This window comes from Trematomus bernacchii, unplaced genomic scaffold, assembly GCF_902827165.1.
Source record: "Trematomus bernacchii unplaced genomic scaffold, fTreBer1.1, whole genome shotgun sequence".
NCBI classification, from domain to species: domain Eukaryota; kingdom Metazoa; phylum Chordata; class Actinopteri; order Perciformes; family Nototheniidae; genus Trematomus; species Trematomus bernacchii.
The window spans coordinates 1,330,732-1,357,964 of NW_022987942.1; the positions used below are offsets into that span (position 1 = coordinate 1,330,732).

General features: G+C 44.8%; 1 protein-coding gene across 1 annotated transcript in view; it reads right to left on the reverse strand.

The window, feature by feature from the left end:
• The window catches only part of tgfb2 (transforming growth factor, beta 2), a 78,834-nt gene extending 52,011 nt beyond the window's left edge, over window positions 1-26,823 (reverse strand). The window contains exon 1 of the mRNA XM_034115544.1: window positions 25,591-26,823. Coding sequence (XP_033971435.1) covers window positions 25,591-25,936 — 346 coding nt within the window. The 5' untranslated portion in view covers window positions 25,937-26,823. The remainder of the gene's footprint in view (window positions 1-25,590) is intronic.
• Between the last annotated feature and the right edge of the window lie 410 nt (window positions 26,824-27,233).

Consider the following 27,233-nt stretch of genomic DNA (forward strand, 5'->3'; position numbering starts at 1 on the left):
GCCGAAAGGGCAGATCTGCTGGCACTAACAATCTCTCATGCTGTGGAGAACACCCTCTCGCTAGGGACAGAGGTAGCAGTCAGATACAGCCAGGTAGCGCTTTGCTAACATGGCACTGAACTTTTTGCGAGTGGTGGAGGCTTAAATGCTAGTGGGAGTTGGGTTTGCACTTCAGTCATTTTTCTTTTGATACCGGTGATATTCACGTTCGGGTGATGCCTTTTCAAATGAGTGTGCAAGTTTGAAGTATTGCCAGCCGCGTAATCAATTTTAGTTGAACAATGCCGAAAAACAGCTTTGGTTCGGTCCACCTGTCTTTGTCCGTCATCCTTGTACGTAACTGCGGAACCAAAATGTTCCCAAACCGGAGACTTCAATGATGCTGGAGGATTTTCGAGTTCAACTTTATCTGCGTTCACCATTTCGACAGTTCCCCAAACTACTGACTAAATTTGAACGCATCCCTGTGACCAGCTCTCATAGTATGCCTCTCGTCCAATGAAATGACCTGGTCGCTCTATGACGCGTTGAACCCAATGTGAGCAAATTACACTGAACGCTGCGACGCAGCACCTGAGATTACTTCCAAAAAGTTTTTGACGTTGTCAATTTTTTACGTTTAACGTTATATTCGTTCGGTACACTTCGGTACACACATGTACCGACCCGAAGGGCCCATACCGAATATTTTCGGTACGAATACGTATACCGTTACACCCTTACTTTCTACTAATACTGACAGTTCTTTATTTCTGTATAGTCATGTTTTCTGGGATAGCATAATGGATTGCATTATAATCATTATTAAAGACTAAACTTTACATTTCAGAATCTACAATATTTGATGTGCAGCATTTCAGGGATTCTTGGAAAGTCTAACAAACAGTGATTTGGTGTTTTTACAAGCCTCCCTACACAAACAGCCGCCACACGACTGGGTTTATTTAGAGAGGTGCAGGGGAGATTAGCCAGTAGTTTCACTGTGTCTAACTAAACACCATCCATCATGCTGAACAACATGCACACCGGGCTCTACATGTCACAACACACACACATGTTAGCAAGGAAAGCTAACAGAACCACGTGTCAATTCCTATACTTTCATTTTAACACATGAACCCCACATCTTCCATTTTTATGTCATTCCACACAATCTTTAACAAATACATAAAACGTTGAAAAAACCAGCTGGGCCCTCTAGTCTCTTAGATCTGGACCTAGGTTACATAAACAGCTAATTCTGTCAAAATCAAGCACAGAGTTGTTCCCCACTATATATATATTATAAATAAAAGTCGCTACATGCGGTGATAATAAAACTTAACATTCAAATGTTACTCCTGAGTTCTCATCATTGACAATATAATGATGATTTTGCTAACAAGAAGTGGTGCAGCAATGAGTCTAAAACCCGTAAATTCTTTTTTTCTTTTTTCATTTTACAACTTCCTGTTCCCTCGTCTTTAAGTATGGGATTAGTTTTGTGTCATAAAGATAAAGGAACACTTTCTCAGAATCAAGCAAAACTAAGAGTTTAAGAGAAGAAAAAAAACAGAGTCAAGCAAAATACATTTAATTTCAAAAATAAAACTATAAGTTGCAAACAAATCATTTGTGTAATCATGTAAACTATAAGTCTTTTTTCTTTGTTTTAACATATTTTTTGTTTGCAGTTGTCTTTGCCTCTTTCTCAATGATCAGACTTTTGCTCTCGCTGCAGCTCTCTCGTTTGCGCTCCTTCATTTTTTGTTTTCGATTTTGACACGAACATCCCAGGTGGGCGGGACTTTCAGGGGTGCGTCCCCATTGGCTACTCAGTTTTTGAGTGACAGCCCAGTCCTCCGGCGATTGTACAGTGTAGCTGCGGTAGCTGAGCATGGACAGAAGACCCCCTGAAGAACCAGCATTTCAATTATTATAATACTACAAGTGAAAATATATGTAAGTATTGATCATTTGTGTTGTTTGTGCTGTACTATACGGTCTGTTTCTTTATTGTGTTAAGTGAGAAGTAAAGCAAAGCTGTGCTATGAAAGTTAGCTTTTGCTAACTTTAGATCCATAACAATGCTAGCTAAGTAGCCTAACAGCAGGGACAGTTAGCTACTTAGCTAGCAGTGAGTGAGCGTGCAGACACACTCAAACGGACTCGTGTGCCTGACTGTTCCAACATGCTTTCATGATTCTGTTTAGATATGCAAGTATAAGCCATGATAGCTTATTTTATTAACACGCTAATTTGATATGAAAATCAATGGAGGCTGAGTTTACTACTTCTCTTTGTAGGAAAACCTACCGTCCATGATGCCCCTGAGCTGAGTGTTATTTGTCATACAAATGTTGAGCTTTGGCTTCTCTTCTATGCATTGCAAAATGCTACACATAGGCTACTCGTATTAAGTATCAGATTTGAGCTCTCTTCCTATTCATTTTCAATTCCATTTAAAAATAAATGTTGAATTAATGGCACAATTAATTTGTTTTTTTCTATATGGAGACCTGTTGATAGTTAACTTCATATTTTTCATTTCCTAAAACAATTATTTTCCTCTCATATTAACAGTGTGGATCATTGAGACAGCGTGGTGTCCAGAGTCTTATCCCGTTTTCCCACTTCCTCTGAGGGGACAGCACGTAGCATGAAGAAAGACCTATGTCCTTTTATTTGAAACGTTCTTTGAGACTTCATCTTCTGGTTCAAATTTCAATAAATGTAATTTGTATAATTACTCTTTTGTCTTTATTCTACATGAAGATGTTAGAGATTCCATTCAAATCTGTTGATTATTCATATCTTCCTCAGGCTAGGAATAGTATGTTGAGTTTTTAATGCTAAATGTATATCATTTTCTCACAGGATATAGAATGAGACAACACAGTTTTTATCCATTGTGTATGAATAAATGCTTCAGCTCTTCAGACCAACATAGTAAGATGTGAGCATGTTCCTAATTTTGTTGGTATGCAACCTAGGTCTGGTCAGTTTAATAAAGCAAATCTATATTGTAGAATTTGTTAAATTAAAGCAGTCTTTAATTGTTTGTCCTAAACATAGCAATATATGCTTTTGAAAAATAACAGTATACAGTTTATATCAGGGGTGGGCATTTTACGGCCCGCGGGCCACATCCGGCCCGTTGGCCGGCCTTGGCCGGCCCGTGTGAGGTTGATCATAAATTATAACATAATGAAAAAAAACAGCAACCTTTTCAAAATAAAAGCAACACAGCTGTATTGCTTGCATGGCGTAAATACTTTTCTAACTGTGTTGCTTTTATTTTGAAAAGGGCGCTGCTGTTTTTTTAATTTATTTACGTAAACGCTTATGCCGTGAACTGCTACGAGTGATGCTGACCGGCTAGTCCTCGAAATGTCCGCTAAGGAAAAAAAAAGAAAGATCGATACTGAATGCCGCGTTTTCAACAAGACATGGACCGCTAAGTATTTATTTACAGAAGTGAAAGGTAAAGCTGTGTGTTTAGTTTGTGGTGCGCAGGTCGCTGTGTTCAAGGAGTACAATTTGAGTCGCCACTATGCTACCAAACACGCAGATAAATACAAGAACCTGTCTGAGGAAGAGCGGGCAAAGGGGTCGGATGCTTTGCTAGCTAAGCTGCAAAGCCAACAACACATTTTCACAAAACATTCCACATCCAGAGATGCAGCTGTCAAGACGAGTTATGTCTTAAAAGTTAACCGTTTTCGGAGGGAGAGTTCATTAAGGAGTGTTTGTTGGACACTAATATGCCCGGAGAAAAAGGAGGCATTTGAGAAAGTGCCGCTTTCCCGACGCACTGTTACGAGGAGAATTGAGGACATCGCGGGAAATCTGGAGCTTCAGCTGCAGAACAGAGCGGTCAACTTTGACTTTTTTTCCTTGGCTTTGGATGAGAGCTGCGATGTACGTGACACTGCCCAGCTACTCATCTTCCTACGTGGGATAACTACAGACTTCAAAATCACGGAGGAGCTGGCAGCCATGCAGTCAATGAAAGGGACAACAGCGAGTGATTTGTTCACGGAGGTAAATGCATGTGTGTAAAAAAGTTGGGACTGAAATGGGACAAGCTGGCAGGCGTGACAACGGATGGTTGTCCAAATCTGACAGGGAAAAATGTTGGACTATTGAAGAGAATGCAGGATAAAGTGACAGAAATTAACCCTGAGCAGAAATAGGTATTTTTGCATTGTATTATACATCAGGAAGTGTTGTGTAAGTCAGTGTTAAAAATTAACCATGTTGTTGATGTTGTAACTAAAATAGTTAACTTCATCAGGGCAAGAGCATTGAATCACAGACAGTTTGTTGCACTTTTGGGGAAAGTGAGACTGAACATCGTGACATACCCTACCATGCAGCTGTCAGGTGGCTCAGCCTGGGCAAAGTGCTGAAAAGAGTGGGACCTGAGAGAAGAGATTCAAGACTTCTGTGTGAAGAAAGGAAACGACATCCCACAGCTTTCAGATGCAGACTGGATGGCAGACCTTGGTTTTGCTGTAGATGTGACTGCACTAATGAGTGAACTAAATGTCAAACTGCAAGGCAAGGGCCTTTTTGTGCATGACATGTACAGTACAGTGAAGGCTTTCATGAGAAAGCTGCAGCTTCTCTCAAGCCAAATGGAGGACAACATTCTCACGCACTTGCCAACACTGAAGGAAGCCACACCATCAGCTGATCACCTCCAGAGGTACTCATCCATGTTAGAAGCACTGCATGGTGAGTTTTCAAGGCGATTTAAAGACTTCAAAACAGTTGAGAATGAAATGAACATGATCTTTTCCCCATTTACATGCCATGTGGATGATGCACCCAGTGATGTTCAGCTTGAACTCATTGACCTGCAGTCTGACACACTTCTGTCAGAGCACTTTAGGTCAGTCTCACTGCCTGAGTTTTACTCTTCCCTGAAAGAGGAGAACTTTCCACACATCAGGAGACGTGCTCAGAAGATGATGGTCCTCTTTGGATCTACCTACATATGTGAACAGACATTCTCAGTGATGAAGTTCAACAAATCCAGATACAGATCCTCTATCACTGATGATCACCTCTCAGCTGTCCTTCGCATATCCACCTCAGACATTGAACCAGATTTCCGTGCACTTGTTCAAGCCCAAGACAGACTGGATTTTTCTCACTGAACAAGTCAAATGAACTGAAAAACAAAAATCAAAAGCACTCATTTCTTTTTGTATAAAGCTGATTCATTTCTTATCTTTAACATACTGTAAAACACCTTTTCAGTATTGGTATATTGAGCAGAATTAAGTTCAACTTATTATTGATTCGGCCCCCCAACACAGCTCGAGTTTCTGAAGTGGCCCCTTGTAAAAAATAATTGCCCACCCCTGGTTTATATTATGTATAACCTTTAGCTTGAAAATACATTGATGTGTTTTTTATCTATAAAATAAATAGATAGACCGACAGACACTTTATCGATCCCAAATTGGGAAATTATTGTATTAAATATATTTAAAGTTGGAATAAAGTATAAACTACACAACACAAGTATAATGCACAGCAATCCATAAGATAAGTCCGATATTTTCATGAAAACTCCCAAGGAGACACCAACACTAACGTGGACTCCGGAGTTTGCTGCATGAGTTGCTCTGTACGATCTGTGGTGTAGTGAATTTCATCCCGTAAAAGGTTGGTCTCTGGCTTATTCCTGTCCCAGCTGTCACTCAAAAACTGAGTAGCCAATGGGGACGCACCCCTGAAAGTCCCGCCCACCTAGGATGTTTGTGTCAGAATCAAAAACAAAAAACGAGAGAGCTGCAGCGAGAGCAAAAGTCTGATCATTGAGAAAGAAGAAACAAGAACTGCAAACAAAAACCTATGTTGAAACAAAGAAAAAAGACTTGTAGTTTACATGATTACACAAATGATTTGTTTGCAACTTATAGTTTTATTTTGAAATTTATTTTATTTTGCTTGACTCAGTTTTTTTTCCTCTTAAACTCTTAGTTTTGCTTGATTCTGAGAAAGTGTTTTTTTGAACATATTGTGAACAGAAGCCTGAAAAGAGGTCTGTGGTTACGACAAGCTGAAGAGATTTTCATGTTTTGTTCTACGAGATAAAATCTTATTAAAAAGTCATAAAATACCCCACTTGTGAATGTCCTACACGTCATCACACCGAGAGAATTCCGGTAGGTAATTTTCTTTCTGCCAAATGTATTTACAGATTCAAAATCACAAAGTGTTAATAATATGTGGAGATTATCCTGCTGAACGTGTTATGTATCATAATCTTTGTTCGCCACAGAGCTTATTTTCTTCAATATACCAAAATCCATTGGGTAAATCCCATTGCTTTTTGTCAAGGGAGACCTTGTGTTGCTAACTTCCGGGTTGGTCTACAAAAATACATCATCACTGCACTAAAGATACTACAAAAGAAAGCAGTGCATTTGACATGCGTCTGAAAAGAAAACAAATTTGACCGAAACTTTAATCCAGACCAATTACAGTAGCAGGAAGAGAGGTGCCTCCTTCACTGTTCCACCTGAAATGCGACATCATTAATCTTTCCTCTTGTTTACAGTTGGAATGACAGAACTGTCTGTGCTACTATTAGTCCAGAAGAGTTAGTAGAAGGGAAATGTGACCATTCACCTGCAAACTACAATTCTTCTGGAAATTATACCTTCTGGGACTGTCTAAGGTCGCATTCACACCTAATAGTCCGTTTTCTGGTGCGCACCAGGCGACAGTTTGTTACATTGTTTCATTTTTCAGAAAGTTCGGTTTGCGTTCACACGGGCAAAACCCAAACGGATTATAAACTTTAAACACAAGTCATGTGCACGGAAATGCTGTTCAACCATTGGTCGGACATTAAGGGAGAGTATGGTTGTTTAGTTCACTTCAGAGGTCTCGGACTGCGTTCACATAAACCCAAACGAACCGCACCAAGCGGGTAAACGCACCAGGGTTCGATTCAACCGGACTATACAAGGCTGGTGTGAATGCGACCCAGTATTGTAGTCAAGTCACCAATTCACGAGTCCAAGTCACTCTCGAGTCACCACTCTTCGAGTCCGAGTCCAAGTCCGAGTCACCAAGGGAGAGTCGTAGTCGAGTCCGAGTCATCATTACCTGTGTTCGAGTCCGAGTCCAAGTCCAAGTCACCCAAGGAGTGTCCGAGTCGAGTCCGAGTCATCATTACCTGTGTTCGAGTCCGAGTCCAAGTCCGAGTCACCCAAGAAGAGTCCAAGTCAAGTCCGAGTCACAAGTCTTCATGTATTAATCTTCGTGGATATATGTGTTGAAATGTAGCTGCTCCTCTACATTGCTTTTATCCTGTCATGTTATACTAATCTGTCTATTGAACTGCTGTGAAGCGAGTTTGGCTACAATTCTTGTAATAGGTGCTATACAAATATAAAGCTTATTACTAATATTAATATTATATTATTATTATTGTAAATGACCTTTAATATGTCTAACTATATATAAAATGAGTTACCTTTTAGAGAAGTGATTATATTTGTATGCCAATATTTTCCTATGGTAAAGTTTTCGTTTTGCACTTTTGATAGTAATAAGATCGGGACTCTTATTTTGAAGGAACTTTTACCGGTTAAATCGGTTGACTGATAAAGATTAAGCCCCAGAAAGCACATGGCTAGCATGCAAAATGACGTCATTCTGCATGTTAAGTAGCCATGTGTTTTCGTGTTATCGGCTGAATCTTTATTTATTGATTAGATCACGTTACTCTGATGATAGTGTTCCAGACAGCCTATATGTCTGAACTCGATCCTTAGAGTAATGTGTTATGGAGCCTTCTCTTCAATATTGTTTCCACATAACGAGCATTTTGCGCTGCTCTTTTCCAATGTGGAAGCAGAATGTGTGAAAGCATACAGCACGATGCGGGGTGTGTCTCTAGACATCTTTAGACTGGAATGCGGGGCCCAGTACGTGAACTTGCCTCGCAGCAGGTGCACACGCCAGGATAGAGGACATCAGACTCTAGAGAAAACTTGCTCGAGTCCGAGTCCAAGTCGGAGCGTCAATGTACAAGTCGAGTCCGAGTCATCGTGGGGGGAAGAATTCACGAGTCCGAGTCCAAGTCATCGTACGCCAGAATTCACGAGTCCGAGTGTGAGTCCAAGTCATCGTGCACGAGAATTCACGAGTCCAAGTCCGAGTCGCGTCAATCAGTGCGCGAGTCCGAGTCGAGTCACGAGTCCCGAAAATCGGCACTCCATCTCTGATGCGACCTAAGCAACTTATCATGCTATAATGTCAAAGATGGATGCGTCTACAAACTACGAACATGAAGTAAACATGGACCAAAGGGCTTGTCAGTGATAGGATTTTGGGGAATTATATTGGTTTAGCATCACAATTAACTCTTGACTTAGAAAATAGTTGTTTGACAAAACAGCATAAAGGTCCATCAAGTAGCTTTGGGGAACCTCAGGGAACAATCATATCAGATGGTCTAAAAGAGAACTAGTTAACAAAAAATGTATGTATTTTACAGTGGTTGAAAGAACTTTAAAACGATAAGTGGAATATGAGTTTGTAATAGAAAATTAAAATAGTAGTGACCTTTATACTTAAGAACTCTGTAGATTTGCGCTGTAGATCCACCCATCCAATCTGTTGGATCATTGTTGGGACTGCAACTGACCTTTTCAAGGAGTAACTGATTCACAAAAATAGTACCATCATAAAATGTCATCAAAATCTTCATCGTTCTTAATATTCTTTATATTCATACAGTGGTCCGGCAACTCTTTTCTTTTTTTTGCGCCGTACAGCAATCCCACCAAGTCCCTGTTATATCTCTCACAGGCTCCGCCCTCTACTGGACTCTATGGGTACTACCTTATCATGCAAGCATTCACCTACTGAGATTTCTATAGACGTAGCCGGCCCCGGGGCGGGCCTACCTGAATGCGTGCGCATCTCACTTCCCTATAAAAGGAGGCCTCGCCTCCTGACCACCATCCTTTACTCTTCAGCGAGCGGAGGTGATAGCCTAGCACTGAGTCCGAGACGTATTATTTGAGAGAAAGGAAGAAAGTAAACGAGTATTTTTTGAAATCATGCCCTGGATTAAATAGCGGGCGTCGATCCCCACCACCTCTGCTTCGAGTGTGCCAGGATATGGCCGAGGCGGTGCAATTCACGTTCACCATTCCTTCCGGGTCCGGCGTCCATGGAAGTCCACCGCCCAGGGCTGTACTCTCCCTGGATGATGATCATGGCGGCGGGTGTGTGGGCTACTCGCTCATTGCTAGAGATGCCCCCGCCTCACAAGGTCAGAGCGATTATTGGGCCGCAAGGCCGAATAAGTAGCTTGGTCCACGGGCCTTGCCCCAGGCCTCGGTGGCTTCACATGATATAGGGGCGACCCTACTTCATCACAGGCCGCCGCCGCTGCCTGCCGTGTGATGTCCCTGGGATATCACGCCGCATGGCACTTTCCAAAGAGGACCGTGTTGATCTCCTGGGAGCCCCCGTGTTTACGGAAGGGCTCTTTGGATCGATCTCCTTGCTCACGGGATAAGGAGTAATCGCAGCGTGGCTGCTTCTTGCCCATCCCCAGAGGAAGAAACACTGTCATACACTCCCCGCCTCTGCTGTAAACCCCAGTATAGGGAGCCAGCAGGTGGGTATGTGCACGTGAGTGGGATAAACCGAGTGCTGTCAAAGCACTGTGCGGGTTCAAGAGACGCTATTGCCGGCGTGCTGTTGTCAGAAATCACACCTTGCCTGGTATAATAGCTCCGATTAATGCATTTCACCGTTGAATGGGAAATACAGCGTTAATACGTGGGCGCGCGGCCCTCGTAAGAGTGGCCGCAGTGCGTTCAGGAACCTCCGCAGGAGAACGGTGGTTTACGTTTGTAAACTCTAGTTCTGGAGTGGTGTGTGTGTGTGTGGGAAAATGCATTCAGTAAACACGGTTGCATTTATCCCAGAGTAAGAGTCATCTCTCTCCACAATTCCATTTTTCCCCATAATGTCCGTTTCAAAGAGAGGGCATTGTGACGGTGCGCGCGGCCCCCCTCCCCTGAGGGCGGGCCGCGGTGCGTTCAAAGACCTCAGTAGAGAGAAGAGTCACCGCTGCAGACGAGAGAGCGCAGCGCGACGGTGAGACGAAGGGAGAGGTGCCGGCACGGAGATCCCGTGCCCGCAGTGCCCTCCACCTCTTCGGCCCACCCCGTGGAACCGGCGTGTCGGCACTCACGGGGACGGGCTGCCCAGCCCCGGCAGGCTCCGCAGCAGTAGAGAGCGGCCGGGTGGGGTGCTCCGTCTTTACGGAGCTGTCTGGCGGGGGGAGAAAATCTCTCCGCCCGGGACGAGAGGGCGAATCCCGCCTCCTCCCTGTACAATGCACAGATCACTACGTTTTCTAAATAAAAATGAGGTTGATCTGTATCCAAATCTAGGTGTCTTTTGTTTTCACAAATGCTACACTTACACACAATGTTAACCGTACAAATTCCCCATTCGCTGCCCCAGCTGTAGCTCCTGTAAAGGAGGTGACTAGTGGGCATGCGCAGATGAGAGGGATGAACCGCAGGGAGTGCTATCTAAAGGAAAGCGCTATGCGGTTACAGGGACATTATGGCCAGCGTATTGCTGTCAGAGAACACACTACGCCTAGAGCAAAGACTCCAGTTAATGCAGTTTACCGTAGTGGTAAAGGCTGCATTATGGCGGAGCCCGCACTCACACAAGAGCGCGTGGCGGTGCGTTCAGGGACTTTAGTAAAAACACACTACGCCTATAAAAACTCCGATTAATGCTGTTTACCGTAGTGGTGAGAACAGCATTATGGTGGAGCGCGCGCACACACAAGAGCGTGAGGCGGTGCGTTCAGGTACCTCAGTAAATAATCGGCCCTTTCTGTGTCGACCCTCCATGGGCAAATCTTCCATTCATGGGGAGTTTTGCGGCGGAACGGGTCACCAGAGAGTATCACAGCTTCATAGCTGCGGCCCCACAGCTGAGGGCTTGTCCATAAACACAATGTTATGGGGAATGGAAACTCAGCTGTGTACTAATAGGGTGGATGGACAAGACGCTGAAACGGGGCTATTCACTCCAGTTTTGCAGCATCCCACCTCCTTTTATGGGCATGCGAGAGGTAAATCTGTCCTCCCAGGAGGAGATGAGTTTCCTCTCATAAGAGATTCGGGCTCTGGTGCAGAAGCAGGCTGTGTCTGTTGTGCACCCTCAGCACAGAGAAAAGGTTCTTTATTCCATGTACTTCCTGGTTTTTCAGGAAGACAGGGGAATTCAGACCTATTCTAGATCTCTGCGGCCTGAATCGCCACATTTCCTGCAGGAAATTCCGCATGGTAACTATGAAACAGTTACTGGGCTTGTGCAGCCAGGCGATTGGTTCACCACCATCGACCTGAAAGACGCGTACTTTCATGTAGAAATTGCTCCAGAGCACAGAAAGTATCTGCGTTTTGCCTTCCAGGGGATAGCCTACGAGTACAACAGGCTGCCGTTCGGCTATTCCCTATCCCCACGCACATTCAGCAAATGTGTGGCCACAGCGCTTTAACCGCTGCGCGCCCACGGCATGAGAGTTTTCTTTTACCTAGACAACCTCATAGTCATGGCTGGGTCCCGGGAACAGGCAATGTTTTGCACAGCACGATTGATCACACACCTAACCAAATTAGGCTTTGCGATCAATTGGAAAAAGAGCACCCCCATACCTCACCAACAGGCGTTGTATTTGGGAGTGGTGCTCGATGCAGACGCGCTACGCGCCACCCTGTCAGAGAGCAGACGTGCGTCCCTTCTCCGGGCGGTGCACAGGCTGCGACAGGGGGCGACAGTGACAGCTTTAACTGTCATGCAGACTCTGGGTCTCATGGCGGCTGCTCACATTGTGGTCCCGCTGGGGTTACTACATATGCGCCGCCTGCAGAGGTGGTTCTCCAGCCTGCGTTTGGATCCCAAGAGGCACAAACGTCGGCTGGTGACCATCCCCCCCTCAGTGGAGGGCAACCTCCGGAGGGGGTCTCCACTGGGACGGGTGACCTCCTGCATCACAGTATTCACGGACATCCAGAACAGGATGGGGAGGGACCTGCCTGAAGAGGGCTATAGGTGGGCGCTGGGCTCTACGGAGTCTCGACACAGCAACCTCCTAGAGCTACGGGCGGTAGTGTTAGTTCTCCGGCATTTCATGCCCCTAATTCAAGGGAGACATGTAATGGTCAGGAGCAACAACAGCACCACAGTGGCTTATATCAACAGGCAGGGCGGAGTCCGCTCCGCCCCCTTGTTGGCCACAGCGGAGAGGCTGTGGTTATGGGCTTCAGAGGTGGTGTTATCTCCGAGAGCCCTCCATATCCCGGGACTGGAGAACAGGGGGGACGACCTCATGGCGAGGGGCGGCCCCCTGCCAGGCGAATGGACGCTTCACCCGGAGGTGGTGAAGCAGATCTGGGCCCAGTTCGGGAGAGCGGAAGTGGACCTGTTCGCCAGCCGGCACAACAGCCACTGTGCCCTGTGGTTCTCCATGGCCCTGAGCGACGACCCGCCTTTGGGGGTGGACACGTTTGCACACGAGCCATGGCCAAGGAAGCTGCTATATGCCTTTCCACCGCTGCGTCTCATTCTCCCTCTCCTGGGGAGAGTGAGGCGAGAACGTCTGGCAGTCATTCTGGTGGCACCGGATCGCGTCGGGGCTCCGTGGTACTCAAAAATGACACAGATGAAGGTGGGCCAGCCCTGGGCGATCCCCCAGTTCTGGGGGGCGATGTCTCAAGAGGCAGGTGCAATCGGGGCGTTAACCACTCTGGGCCGTCCTCTTCAGGCTTGGCTCCTGAGAGGGACAGGCTGAGACAGGGTGGATTGTCTGACAGCGTTATTCAGTCTATCCAGGCAGCTAGAGCAGAATCGACCACAGCCTGTTACAGGCCAAGGTGGCTGAGATTCCAGCATTGGTGTGAGTAGCGGGGAATAGAGCCCCTATCTTGTGAGTTGGGCTCTATTTTATCCTTCTTACAGTTACTGGTGGACAGAGGGCTTGCTCATTCCACAGTGAAAGTGTATGCAGCAGCCATCTCGTCCTGTCATGAGGGATTCAACGGCAGGTCAGCCTTCTCTCATCCACTGATGTTGCGGTTTTTACAGGGGGTCAGGAGGCTGCGCCCGGTGGTGCACGCCTCCGCCCCACAGTGGGACCTGCCGCTGGTGCTCGAGGCTCTGGTCACGGAGCCTTTTGAGCCTCTTGAGCTCTCCTCCCTGAAAGCACTGTCGTGGAAGACAGCGTTGCTACTTGCCTTAACGTCAGCCAAAAGAGTGTCCGAGTTAACCGCTCTGTCGGTGCACCCGAGCTGTTTACTGATTCGGGGTGATCAGAGTGGGGCGACACTCAGACCGAACCCCTCCTTTGTGCCCAAGAGCCTAAGGAGTGCGTTCAGGTCGAGGGCTATTCAGTTGGGGGGTTTTAGTCTTCCACCCCATGGTGGGGCTAGGGAAGCTAAATTACACCTCCTCTGCCCGGTGCGCGCGTTAGCATATTATGTAGAGCTCACAGCTACCCTGAGACGCACTGAACAGCTGTTTGTGTGCTTCGGGGGCGGGGTGACTGGAAAAGCTCTGTCCAAGAAACGCCTGGCAGGCTGGCTTTGCGAAGCCATTGCACACGCCTACAAGCAGGCAGGGAGAGCCTGTCCCATGGGGGTCCGTGCGCACTCCACACGAGCTGTGGCTGCATCAACAGCCTTATTCAGCGGTGTGAGTGTGGAGGATATATGCACGGCGGCGTCTTGGTCAACGCCAGGCCCCTTCATAAAGTTTTATCTCTTGGATATGTCTGGCTCTTTCTCAACGTCTGTGCTTGCTGTGGCAACACAGGACTGGTGAGGAGGGGGGGGGCTGTGGGTCAGTGGGCATCTGACCCCCTCCCCGGGCGTAAATGCGCTTACATTTCTCCGGACCCCTGGAGGGTCGCGGGGTGATGTAATGTGCTCTGGGCCCTTACAGGGCTGAAGGGCTCCCCTCGCCTGCCTGGGGGCAGGAGGGGGAGAGCCCTCCGTACTATTGTCCCTACACACTCTGCACAGGGTCAGTGGCGGAGTGGGGGGACATAGGGGGCACTTGCGTTCTCCCCGTGCTCTTTAGGGACTCAGGAGGGAGAGTGCATAGTGAACCCATACAGGGCTGCGGACTTTCCCTGTCTGCCTATGGGCAGACGCACGGGAGTCCTCAGCACTATTTTTGAGCACACGTTTTTGCGAGGCAAGCGCGTCAGGGTGTGCTCTATCGGCCGCAGCCCGGACTTCTCCACGGTTACAACCGAGGGAGAGGTGAGTGAGGCGCAGTGGCTGCTAAAGCCGGTCAGGGACAGTGAGGTGGAACGGTGTGCTGGACGACAGTGCGTGCATACATCGGGGCTCCGCCCACTGTACCCATAGAGTCCAGTAGAGGGCGGAGCCTGTGAGAGATATAACGCCAGGTTACGTATTGTAACCCTTGTTATATTAAAGCTCCCATGTCATGCTTTTCCGGTTATTACCCGTCCCCTTGTGTGTTATGAAGGTTTTTATGCATGTAAACGGTGTGCAGAGTCAAAACCCTCAAAGTACACCCTGTAGCGAGTAAAACTCTAACACAGAAAATACCTCCCCAAAACGCCTCGTTGGAGATACGTCACTGCCCATTTGAGTCTTCCATTTAGTTCCGGGTACCGCCTGATGTCATGCGGTACCCGGAACGAAATGGACCAATCCCGAAGAGCTATGGCCACACCAGCAGCGGCGTGTTCCTCCTCCAGAGGTTCGAAGAACCGGCATTTCACAGACGAAAGCTTCCAAAACATTGCCCAGTTTGAGGCCGGATATGCACAGCTTGTTTGGACCGTTTGGAGCAGGGGAAGATCTGGGTATACAACCTGTAAGTTTGCATTGTTATTTGTGTATTTATCAAACAAGACTGTTTAAATGTGTAAACTGTGTTGGACTGCTAAGCCATTGACACAGTGCTAACTGTGCTAACTAAGTTGCTAGAGTTTCCATATATCAACTCTAATATCAGCAGATGGCCTTGCATACATGTATCTCATGGCAGGAGAATGTCTGCATTCACACACACGGAATACTCGTACAGTATACTGTACTGTGATTTACCGTACATTGTGACCGTACATATACTGCATGTAGCTAACGAGGCTAGCTGTATGCTAGCGCAAAACAATGTATTCATGCAAGTTACATTGTATGGTAGCAGAATACCCGTATACGATTGCAATTATAAACACGTTATTGCTAGCCTAATATGAACCACTAGCTTTTGTTCATAGTAGTTTTATTACACTGCATTATAGTTGCCTTTCCTCCAAGCTAACGTTCATATCGTGTTAGCTACCAAGGTAAACAAAGCTAGGTTAGCATATTAGCAGGCAAGCTGTTCATTACACAACTACTACTAACGAATCTAAAACAACTAAGTTTCTCTAATATTTTGTGATTTGCATTTGATTTCGTCCAGCCAGATCCTGGCGGACAATCCATGACGTGCTAAAAGGCACTTCTACTACTACTGAGGCGTCGTGCTAAAAGGCACCGCACCGACTGTGCGCAGGCAAGATGCAAGGAGGAGGAATGGATGATATACCGTGTATATATGTATATTTATGTTCATTTTGTACATTTCTAAAAATAAAGTTTAATGGAAATACTTAGTAGGCCTATCCTTTCTTCCCTGAATTCATATATAGCAAACCATGATTTGATTTCTCATCAAACAGTAGTAGTTTATAACGGGTAAAAATAACTTACTCTTTGTTATGAGCGGCTCGTAGGCCACAAAGACAAGGAGACATACACGAGTTTACAAAACCACGGCACATTTATTGTGGTAAATGCAGATAGGTGGTTGAGAGGATCGCAGAGTTAGTCTTCCTGCAGCCGCTTTGGAGAGAGACTGTGTCCGGAGGTGTCCGTGATCGTGCTGATTAGCCTCTTCAGCTCCACCCCATCGTAAGACAAAGGCCCTGGGGCCGTCACACTCTTCTATAACAACAGTTAAAAATATATATGTATATAAAATATACGGCTGTGCCGACGCCATGATAAGACTGATGTTACGCTGAGAGCAGCCGGGAAAAGCACTGTTAGACATGGGCGCAGCCTCTCTGGTGGTTGACTAATCAGAACGAGTGGCCGAGCTGACCAATCGGAGCACACTAGGCTCACAGGGAGGGGGGGGCAAGAGCTCCAACGAGTCGTTTAGTGGAGAAAGTGAATACTGCTGAATACACATGCTTGACAGAGATGCTGTATGCGAAACCAATGTGAGTTTGGAAAATTGCACAGTATAAATCTATTTTAGTATACCTCAACAATGTAATTATGATCAGTGGAAATGGCCATGACATGGGCCCTTTAACACAGGCGGAGCCCTCTACCTTGGGGGCACTGTCTGTCCTATACCGCTCGCTGAAGAGTGGTGTAGGATGGTGGTCAGGAGGCGAGGCCTCCTTTTATAGGGAAGTGAGATGCGCACGCATTCAGGTAGGCCCGCCCCGGGGGCGGCTACGTCTATAGAAATCTCAGTAGGTGAATGCTTGCATGATAAGGTAGTACCCATAGAGTCCAGTAGAGGGCTCCGCCTGTGTTAATATAACAAGGGTTACAATACGGAACCCGGCGTTACGGCGCACTGCTGAGCCAGGCTTGTAAGAAATACTAACTTGCCGGCAAGCCCCCAATCCTTTCCCTATGTGTTGCACTGGACGTGAGGTTGTTCCAATTCATTCTTTTGTGAGTGCAACACTTTCCTGACTAGGGGGGAACATGTGGTTGACTCAGGGCCAGGCCACGGTTGTCTCACATGACTTGTTAACCAGGAACGAATGATTCCTCCGCACACCCCCTCGGAAACAAATCTGTATCATCATAAGGGTGTAAAAGTGTGTATATTTTTTTGTGATATATGTCTTGCTCCAGAGTCATCTACCATGTATCAAACAGGTGCCACCAATAAAGCCTAATGAGTATGCCAACCCTTAACCTGTTAAGCCCCGAGCCTGTTTTCCGGGTCTCAGGCTCGAAAATGACATTCCTAGAACAAATGACCATAACTTCACTTCTAAAAGGTGTAAATTAATAATTTTTTTTCTCAAAGCAATGATAAACCTGTGAGTTGAATGTAGAAGAGTCAGAATCAATATAGATTTTTTTTATTTTAAAGTAAATTCAGATTGAACATAGTAAACAAATGTAAATGATTGTGTCTGTCCAAAAGAAAAAACATTACTTATAGTGAAAACCACCCTTGAATGATGGGATAGTAGACTAAAAGCTTTAAGAATCCAAACTATAACATATAATAAGTACCCTGTATCAAGATTGATGCAAAACAAGTGAAATTTGACCTTTTTAGAGAGATTTAGCAAAAATAAACAATTCTGGGGTCATTTGGGTGGATTCGACCTATCTCTGGCCCCCCTTGGTCGATTTTGATGATTGACATCTCTTTTTAACCGTTAGAGCCAATGGAATCGAGGGGAAGTTCCACATACACTCACACGTTACCAAATAAGGAGTGAGAGTGACGCGTAGCCAAAACAGGAAGCTGTCATACACTTTGGAAGCTATCATTAGCAGCTAATATGAAAACTCAGTTTTTGACATAAAAATGCAATTATGGATTATCAATAATTTTTTCAAAGTGACAGACACATTGGATTAACCTATGGATTAACCTTTAGCCGCATTTTTCTCGTTTTAATGCCATTGAACACAACTTTTGATCAGAATAACAGCAAAAGGTGAGCATATCTCCGTGTTTTGCTACCTAAAGCTACGTCGTGTGTTGTCTAGTTTTGCTTCCCCTGTCGCGAGTTCTGATCGCTCAGTGATGATACTTATATTTCTAGAATCTGTGGAATCTCAGCTTGCTAGCTAAGCTTGTTTGTGCAGATCCGATAAGTATATCGATCGATTTATACCTAGAGTTCTGTGCTAAGTGCGTTAGCATTTTTTCGCTCAGGGCTCATTTATGCGGCTTTCACACCAGTGCTTTTCCCTTTCTAGCTCCGAGCTAGAGCTTTTCTGGTTCAGCTCTGGTTTCCCTTTTCTGCTCCCGCTCTGTTCACACCGCCCAGAGCTGCCGCTGCTGCGTCATGACGTCACCGTTTACATCACTGATTTTCTCCCCAACGGAGCTCACAACAACAACGGGGGACTGCGTCGGGTCGATGATCGTGTTGCTTTCAATCATACGAAGCCAGATTAAATTAAATAACGACTTCTCCAACCTTATACTTTTCTCCAGAGTGTCGTGGTTCATTGTTTATTAATGTGTTTCAGCTGCATTTACCGACCGCTGCAGTGCTGGCTGCTCTTCCACGGTAGTTTATTCTCCCGTTAGCTCCGGGTTAGCTCACACGGCTCTAAAGTATTCACTGTCTGACTGTCACACAAGCAGCTGATACATATCGCCAGTTCACCTTAAGTGAATGTGTGTCAGTGTGAATTGACGCTGTTTGGCATCACAACGCTGTTATGAAAGTTTCTCTGGTATAACATGGGTGATGTTAGCATAGCAACCGAAGCTAAACTGACTACTTGCTAAGCCGTTTTCTACAGGCACATTTTACCGGCGTATTTGTCATTATGATTCTACTTGTGATAGTCGGACATGACAACCTGTGCAGCCCATGTATTGATTCCATCCGATAGCTGCTATTAGGGCTGTGCAATTAATCGTATTTTAATCGCAATTACGATTTTGGCCTGCCACAATTAAGAAAACAACATAATCGAAAAAAATGATTATTTTGCTTTGCTAGGTTGTGACAGTGCACTGCAACATATTTAATCAAATGTATTTGTATTTATCATATTTATGTATGTTTAGTAGCTTGTTGAAGTGGGCTCCAAAATATTTGTTGATCTTGTTTATTGGTATTTATTATTTTGATATTATTTATTTAAATGTAGATATAAATGTATCATTTATTTTATTTATTTTTGTATTGGTTTTTCAGTTGAATTATACGTTCAGGGAAATCAACAGTTAAAAAGATACTGTTCAAACTATTATTTGTATTTAAAAGTTCAATAAATTGATGTTTTCAAAGTCATGAATAATCGTATTTAATAATCGTGATATCAATTATTGACCAAAATAATCGTGATTATGATTTTTGCCATAATCGCACAGCCCTAGCTGCTATAATACAAAACAAAACGTCTGCCTGCTCTCCACAATGATCAATAACAGCGAACGGATGGTCAAAGTAAGGTACAAATAAACAGAATCACACGAAGCCTGGTTAGTGTTGCCTGACTTTATAAAGTGTGTTTTTTTGTAGTGTGTGGTTGCCTTCTAGTCACTTTGCTCAGCGCTACTGCTTGTAGGCAGGCATGACGAGACTCTTCAGTCGACCCATGTTCAGGGGAGGTGGGTTTAGTTTCCTGCATGCCTCGACGTAAGAGAGACGTAAGCGACGCCGCCTCTTAGCTCCGAAGCTCTTGCTTCTAGACCGACAATTTTTTGGAGCTGGAAGTGAACCGGATTCCGGAGCTAAGAGGCGGCGCCGCTGCGGTGTGAACAGGAAAAACCGGTACTTTTCAGGCTCTAGCTCCGAGCCGGCGCTGAAAACGCGTTGGTGTGAAAGGGGCATTAGACGCTTCTTGTGAGACTTGTGTTTTGTTTCGGTAAAAATGGTTCGTATCGTCAGTTAGCTGAATTTCTTCCCGTTAAGTGAGTATGACACATTCATAGTTTATTACATTTTAAGAAGCCCTGAGACACAGTTTTGTGAAAAAAAGCCCAGGTTAACCCTAACCCTAACCCTGACTACTACCACTTGACCAAACCACTTTCCTGTTCTACTATCATCATAAAAAAACCACACAAATAAGACATATCAAAACATTTCCACAAGTATGCAGATTTTAGCTGTTGGGAAAAAACTGGTAGTCACTCGCTAACCTGAGATGCTGTAATGGGATCAGTATCGGGAGGTTAAACATTGAATGACTTGCAACAGTCCTTTATTCCTGGCCTGAAGTTCTGCTCTCCTGTTTTTTGCATTGGGTGAAGTGGGTTGATAGTCCAATGCTCACAGTTTGCCACTGCAGTGCACACCATTGCAGAAACAAGTAATAAACTCTTCAAATAAATCAGTCTCAGTCTCTCTGCTTCCTATTAAGATAGTGACACATCCTTCCTGCAGGCTCTTTGAAGGCCTGATTAGAGGCAGATCTGCAAACTAATGCCAAACAACACTTTCTGTCATGCGTCCCCTTTGCAATTTACACACCACAGGAATGTCTCATACCGGAACGGACGACACTTCCCTCTGCTTTGAGATTACCAGCTCTAAGTCATTTCGTTGTTTACCAGATCTTTTGTTTCAGTTCATGATAATTAGGCTAATTCCTTGTTCATGCTGGAAAAAGAAGTGTGTAAAAGCCCCCTCACTTGTTGACTTTAATGCAATTTTGCCAACACAATGCTGTTTGAATAAAAACAGGTTCCAAGTGTGTAATGTGGGGAATTGTTACCTGATGGGGAGCTAATTACTGCCTTTGTATTCTGCTCACTAAATAAAAGCAGAGAGAGACATGTGGTCCACTTTTGCCTAGTAAATAAGCAATAATGCTCTGGCTTGCCATGTTAACACACTTTCTTTGAATTATATTTGAAATGTTCACTCAGCATATTGTTTTCATACAGAATTATATACAGGAAAGAGTGCGAAATCTGTATCACTCTCTGATGCCATGCTCGTATGTCCTCAAATCAAAAAGCAATTTAAATCAAATGCCAAATATCACTAAAGACAGACACTAGCCGAGAAGAAGCAGGATTTATCAGTGACTCAGGGGAACATTCAGACTGTGTTCAGCCACTCGTAACAGCCTTCCTGCCTTCAAGGACAGAGTTGCTTTATCAGGATGTTTCACTCTATTACACTCCTGATATATGCATACCACAGGAACAACACATCTCTTTTTGTCAACTCTATTTTCACATCTTCTGCAGGGGTCATGAGCAGCATCAATCTCTCAGTCGGTGCGATAAAGTCGACTTTATGCTGTAAAAGTAGTAAAAACACTGAAAGCTAAACTTGTCACTCAGTTGGCAGTTTAAAAGTAAACGAAGGGATAATAAAGCTATTTTCCTAGGAAAAGAGTGGTGCAGTGATTACGTATTTTGTAGGCTGACGCGAAAGTTAGCATCGCAAGGGCTCCCTCGACAAAAGGATTTTGGTATATTGCAGAAAACTAGCTTTGTGGCCAACACACGTTTATGATGGTTAACCAATTGTTCAGCAGGATAATCTCCACATATTAACAGCACTTTGTCATTTTCAAAACGCAAATGCAATGCAAAAGCTTTGGACATACACGAGCGGGGATATTTCTGATGTATTTCATGTCGGAGAACAAAAAGTGAAAAACACCAAAAAGACACTGACTTTGAGACAAGGGAACCAGAAGTGGTAAAATGTCATTTCCGAGTTTTAGGACTCATTCCTGCACCACTCTTTCTATCTGTTAATATGCAACCAATGGTATCTGGAAGGTAAGTATTTAACAAACTGTAAGTGAACAATGTTTACTACACATGTTGTATTCTACACATGATCATTGAATGGTTTACTCTTTCTCTCTATGACTCTTCCTCCCTCAAGAATAGATGCAGAGCATAATGCAGAGGCAACAGGTTGTAGAGATGCATGTCACCAACAGGAAAGCTCAGGGAAATAAAAATAACAACATAACACGCCCTGCATTTCAGTTAGGAATACCCTAATATTATTCTGCCTTAAAGAACAAGATATGAAAAAACCTGACATTCCAGAAGGGTATGGGTGTAATACACTTATTCACCTCTTTTATTTATATAGTTGCTTTCAGATAATGTCATGGACAGCTGTCATTTCATTGGCTAAGCATTGAAAAACAAAGTTGAATTGTTTAATATATAGGTATAGCAGCTTGGACAGTTACAGAAAACCTTGATAAGTGTTGCTGTCATTTTAAGTAACGGACTATTTTTCTTATGGGAAACAATACGATCATTTTTAAATCAATAAAATCATTTTAAATCAGTTTTGTGTGTCGTGTCATTAGTTTATTTAATATGTAGCCGTGTCATAAGCGCTATAATGTGCGGCGAGGTAGTCATAAATTACAAAAGAACACTGACAGAGTCATCAGGTACCTTTCAATATGTTGCAAAACGATGTGCAGCACTGTGAGTTTGTTCAGGAAAAACCAAATGATCAAGGAGGTGCCTCAAAGATTTAGTTCTGCACTTCGATATAGTGTGTGAGCTCAACAAAGTAAGGGCAAAATTATCAAAATGAGTGTGGCTAAAGAATGATGCAACCTGTAGTTTCATTAGATCGTCCTGTGTGGTTATGTATTTCCGACTCCATACTCCTGTTTGCTGAGATAAGTTCCAAACAGACGTTAAAAGTTAAGAGCTACCGACTCAGTGTTTCTCCTGCAGGAATTTCCCATCACTGAGTGGTAGGCAGGGTATACACACGATGGCTCACAGCAAACTAGGGTTAAATAAACGACTGTGAGACGTGGGACAGTGCCTCCAGCCCCTTCCATATGCAACCCCCCCCCCCACCCCTCCTCATTCCACTACCCGGCATTTCTGAAAGGCTTTCAGGGCCAGTGTGCCCCACACTGCTGCCTCTGAGGATTTCCTGGCACCCAACCAAGTAAGATACTGTGTGTGTGATATTCAGTTTCACACAACTCACGCTCACAAGTCAAGTTAAAGAGACTAAATAAATGGAGCCTATCAGCTGAGGGTTCAGCATCTGTCTCCAGATGTGAGGACCTGGTCAGTGTCACCGCCTCACATGAATGGAAATCAGTTCTGGCCTCCTTCCTCCCTGCGTGTTGATTCTGTAATATTTATACCCTGCAAATGCTTTCCTGACTGCCCTTGGCACCGGGCCAGATCTATTCATATTTAAGGTATTTACACAAGAGGCAGGGCCAAGGATAACATCTGATGCAAAATACACCTCAGGGCATACAAAATGTCAAGCTAATTTATTTTTGCTTCACTTCATGCGCTCGTATTTCTGATGTGAATGGGGAAACAATACTCGGGTCAATGGCTCTGCAGTTTCATTTAATATGATTATTATGTGTCCACAGCCAAGCCTTTCTCTCTGATGTGTCTTTGATCTGAGGAGAAATTCATCTTCTCGAAACAGGAGGTCAAAGGTCAGGGTCAGCCACAGAGCGGCACCACTGTAGCTGGTGGAGTCAGTGCAGTAGCTTTCTGCATGAAGAGTTATTACTCAACCATGGCTTCCGCTGCAAACTACAAGTTGTTTTAAATTCATAAATAAAACAACACACCCCGTACACACACACACACATTTGTTAGAACACATTTTAGGCTGGACATCATTGTGCCAAACAGAGTGGCAGTGGAATAGTGAACTTGTAATGCTGACACTGATGTTTATACTAAAAAGGGTGATCCATAAAGAAATCATACAATTTACAGACAAAGCCTAGTAACATCAAAGGTCAACAGCATGTTGCATGTGCTGAAAATGCATTCCAGGAAAGCTAAATGTAAACAAGTTGATGAATTTCAACATGCACACAGTTAAAGGTAACTTAACTAAATCAAAGTTTGACACTGAACAAGCAGAAGTGGGTCCTACACACAACAAACCAGGCTCACCTTGCAAACTTGTTGAGAATAATTTACATTAAGAACATTGGAAGCAGAAAGAAGTAGCTTCTCGTCTGCCATGTTATTTAAAATGAATAAAAGGCATCTTGAGCCACATAGATAACACAATATAGGTTTAGTCTATATCGGCTCTAAGACATCTCTACAAAATACACTGTAACTTGCCTATTTCTCATGAAAAATGCCTATTTTGTCATGAACAAATGGAACTTGGTAATATGCAGACCCTTGTGACATGCAGCAGCGGCTAAGTGTAAAAGCGCATCCTGCCTCGCCCCATCTCTTCTGTTGAGTATAAGGGCTGTTGGAATCTATAGGTATTGCATTACTGCCATCTGCACAGACCCTGTACCTTTATTGTGATTGACAGGTCCTCAGGCCAGCTCTTCATTGTCCTCCCTTGTTGCTGAATATAGGCTACTATGGATGTAAAGAGAACTGGATACAGTGTCGGAGACGGGACACAGTTCATTCCTATGAAAGTTGCTAATTGGCGTATGAAGCCAAAAATGGCCTGCCCCTCAAGAGCAAATGTACCCGTAACTGCGCCCATAGAGCATTAACACTTGCTTTTCGCTAAGCCCCTTCTCCAATCCACAGTGTTGCAGTTGGTCTTGGCTCAGTCTAATAAATGGAAAGGGAATATAACTCTTTATTAAGCATTTAGCGCAATAAACAATCTTTAGGACCTAATGATTAAAATAAGGCTTATACAAGTGTTTGTACTAGGTAGATGATTTAGTTAAAAAAGAAATACTGCAGTTGGTTTTCACTGCAGACATTTGGTGACATTAAGTCTGCGTCATTCGGATAACGGAGAGCCTTTAAACCACATGTGTCAAACTCAAGGCCCGGGGGCCAAATCAGGCCCGTGGTGGATTTAATTTCGGCCTGCAGGATAATTTCTAATTACTATTAGATCTGGCCCGCCGGTATATTGCACGCACACCTTCACTCAATCCTGAGGGTCTCCTCAGCTCAGAGCCTGACCCCAAACATTGATGAACTTGCACCCAAGATGAGATGCCAAGTATCTGGCTTGAACTAGCATCACAGAGCAGCACACTGAGTTTACATGGATGTTTCCTTCTGCACTTTTTTTCTTGCGACAACAGGGCATGTTTGGTTTTTTCTTTGAGGGAAATTATTTTTTTGAAGAGTTGTTGGCCTGTGGAAAAATGTAATCATAAGAAATGACTCGGGAAAAGCTGCAGATAGAGCCATAAGAAATTAATGCAACTGATTATTTAATGTTTAATGTTGTTTTTATAGGCAATAATTTAAGCTTTGTTAGTTCCAGGTTTAATATGTGCAATAATTTAATTTCAATACGTTTTGCAATAAACATTGAACCAGTCCGGCCCTCGACTAGTACCCATTTTTTAATTTTGGCCCACTGTGTATTTGAGTTTGACACCCCTGCTTTAAACTATATGCCAGAGGAGGACAAATGAAGATGAAGACTAAAAGGTTAACAAAAACAATGTTGCCCCTGCACAACAGATCATCCAGCCATGGACATTGTGTCAACACTGCCAACTGTAAAGTCTACAGATGTTATGCTTAACTGGTAAAACACAAAACCAGGTTTATGTGATGTTGTTCTGGCCTGCAGTTCTCGGAGTTAGAGGCGAAGATGTTGTTGATGTCCAAATAACCGCTCCCCCCACCCCCATTACATCTGGCTGTTTCCCCTGCACTCCTCCAGCCAAGCACGATGGGACGAGTCTTCCAAAACAATGACAAACACACGTGACCACGTCCAAACGCTGAGCCTATTGGGGACCTGAGTCCTTTAAACTTCACACTTCACTACCATCAGTGGGTGTGTGTCATTAATTAAGGTCATGCACACTTGGACAAACACACACACGTACTTACTCTCTGACGGGTATACTGGCTGCATGTCGATCTTGTGCACCTCCTTGGCGTAGTACTCCTCCTCGCTGCGCTGGCGCTCGCACGTCGCCGCGCGCTCGTTTGCCTTCTCCTGCAGAAGGTCGCGCGTGCTGTTGTAAATGGCGACGATGTCCCGGGACACCTCCTCGGGCTCGGGGAAGTCCTCCGGCGGACTGCTGAGCTTCAGCTTGCTCAGGATCTGCCCTCGGATGGCCTCGATGCGCTTCTTCTTGAACTGATCCATGTCCAGCGTGCTGCACGTGGACAGGCTGAGCGCCACGGCGGCTAGATCCAGAGTGAGGAGAAGACTGACCACACACAGGTTCATTTTCTCCTCTTCAAATCTCAAATAATAAAACAGAAAAAAGTTCACCAAAGCGATTTAAATATCTCCAGGCAGACACATTTCTCGTTCGAAAGTCTAAGTAAAGCGCCTTTATGTCTCCAAAAATTGTATTTTTCTAATTCCACAGTTTCTGTAAAGTGTACTTGAAAATCCATTCAACTGTCCCCGCAGACAAACAGAGCTGATATTCGGTCAGAAAGGATCGCGAGGATCTATTCCTGGATGGCGGTGATCTCACAGCCGGAGTGCGTAAAGGTGCAGCTGGATGGTGCCGTGGGGGGACGTGCGGCCACCCGAAGCATCTGAGACATATGGAGGAGAAGAGGAGAGTTAGAGACAGCTGAGGGTCTGGTCAGCGGGACGCACAGCCTGCGGGTCTGCGCACACCTCCACCGCATCCGCGCGCTCCACCCGCACCTCAGCCAGGTTCCTATCCGTCAGAGAGTGGATGTGCGACACGATGCTTTTTATCCTCTTGGCATATTCTATAGTGGTCTTAAAAAAAAATACCCGAACCCAGACGCAGTCCTGATGTCCTAGTTGTGAACTTTAATCCAAGTATTTAAATCAATAATCCATAAAGAAGTGAGATTTCAGTGTGAAAAAGTCTTCCAGCTCGGAGTTTGCCTTCGGGGCGACTGCATAGCGTTCAACCCATCTAGTCTGGGAACGGCTCGTCTTTGCGCGTGCCAAGCGGACAGCAGAGTTGGAGAGTTATAAAGGACTGAAGTTCGCACGTGCTTCTCCTCCGCGCCCTTCACTCCGAGGCTGTGGTCATCAGTGTGGGAGCAGGGAACCCCTTCAATCCACGTTACAGAGCTTTTATTGTAAATAGGAGCGCTCGCTGTGCCCATTGGGACAGCGCTGCAGCGGCTAACGGACCACTGCCCCCCCCCCCCCCCCCACCCTCGCGGGGTGACGCAGGGTCTTAGAGCCCGTCAGCGCAAGGCATCTAAACTGTTTACTAAGAACATCAGAAACATTTCTCCGTTGTACTACTCTTTAAAACAGGGGTGGGGAACCTTTTTCCTCTCAAGGGCCATTTCAATTTTTCCACATCCTCCGAGGGCCGTACAAATTATTGACCTCTGCTTAAAAAAACTAAAATCACAGCCCATTCATTTCGCCTTTCTTTCATGCTGTGCAAAGAAAAAGCAACCTCTTAATCCAGATATCTTACCATGACTCGTGTATGCATGCACGTGCACGGTTGTGGCATGACCCGCAAAACAGAAAGATATGGACACAAGATGTGTGCAAATGTATTTAGTATCCTATC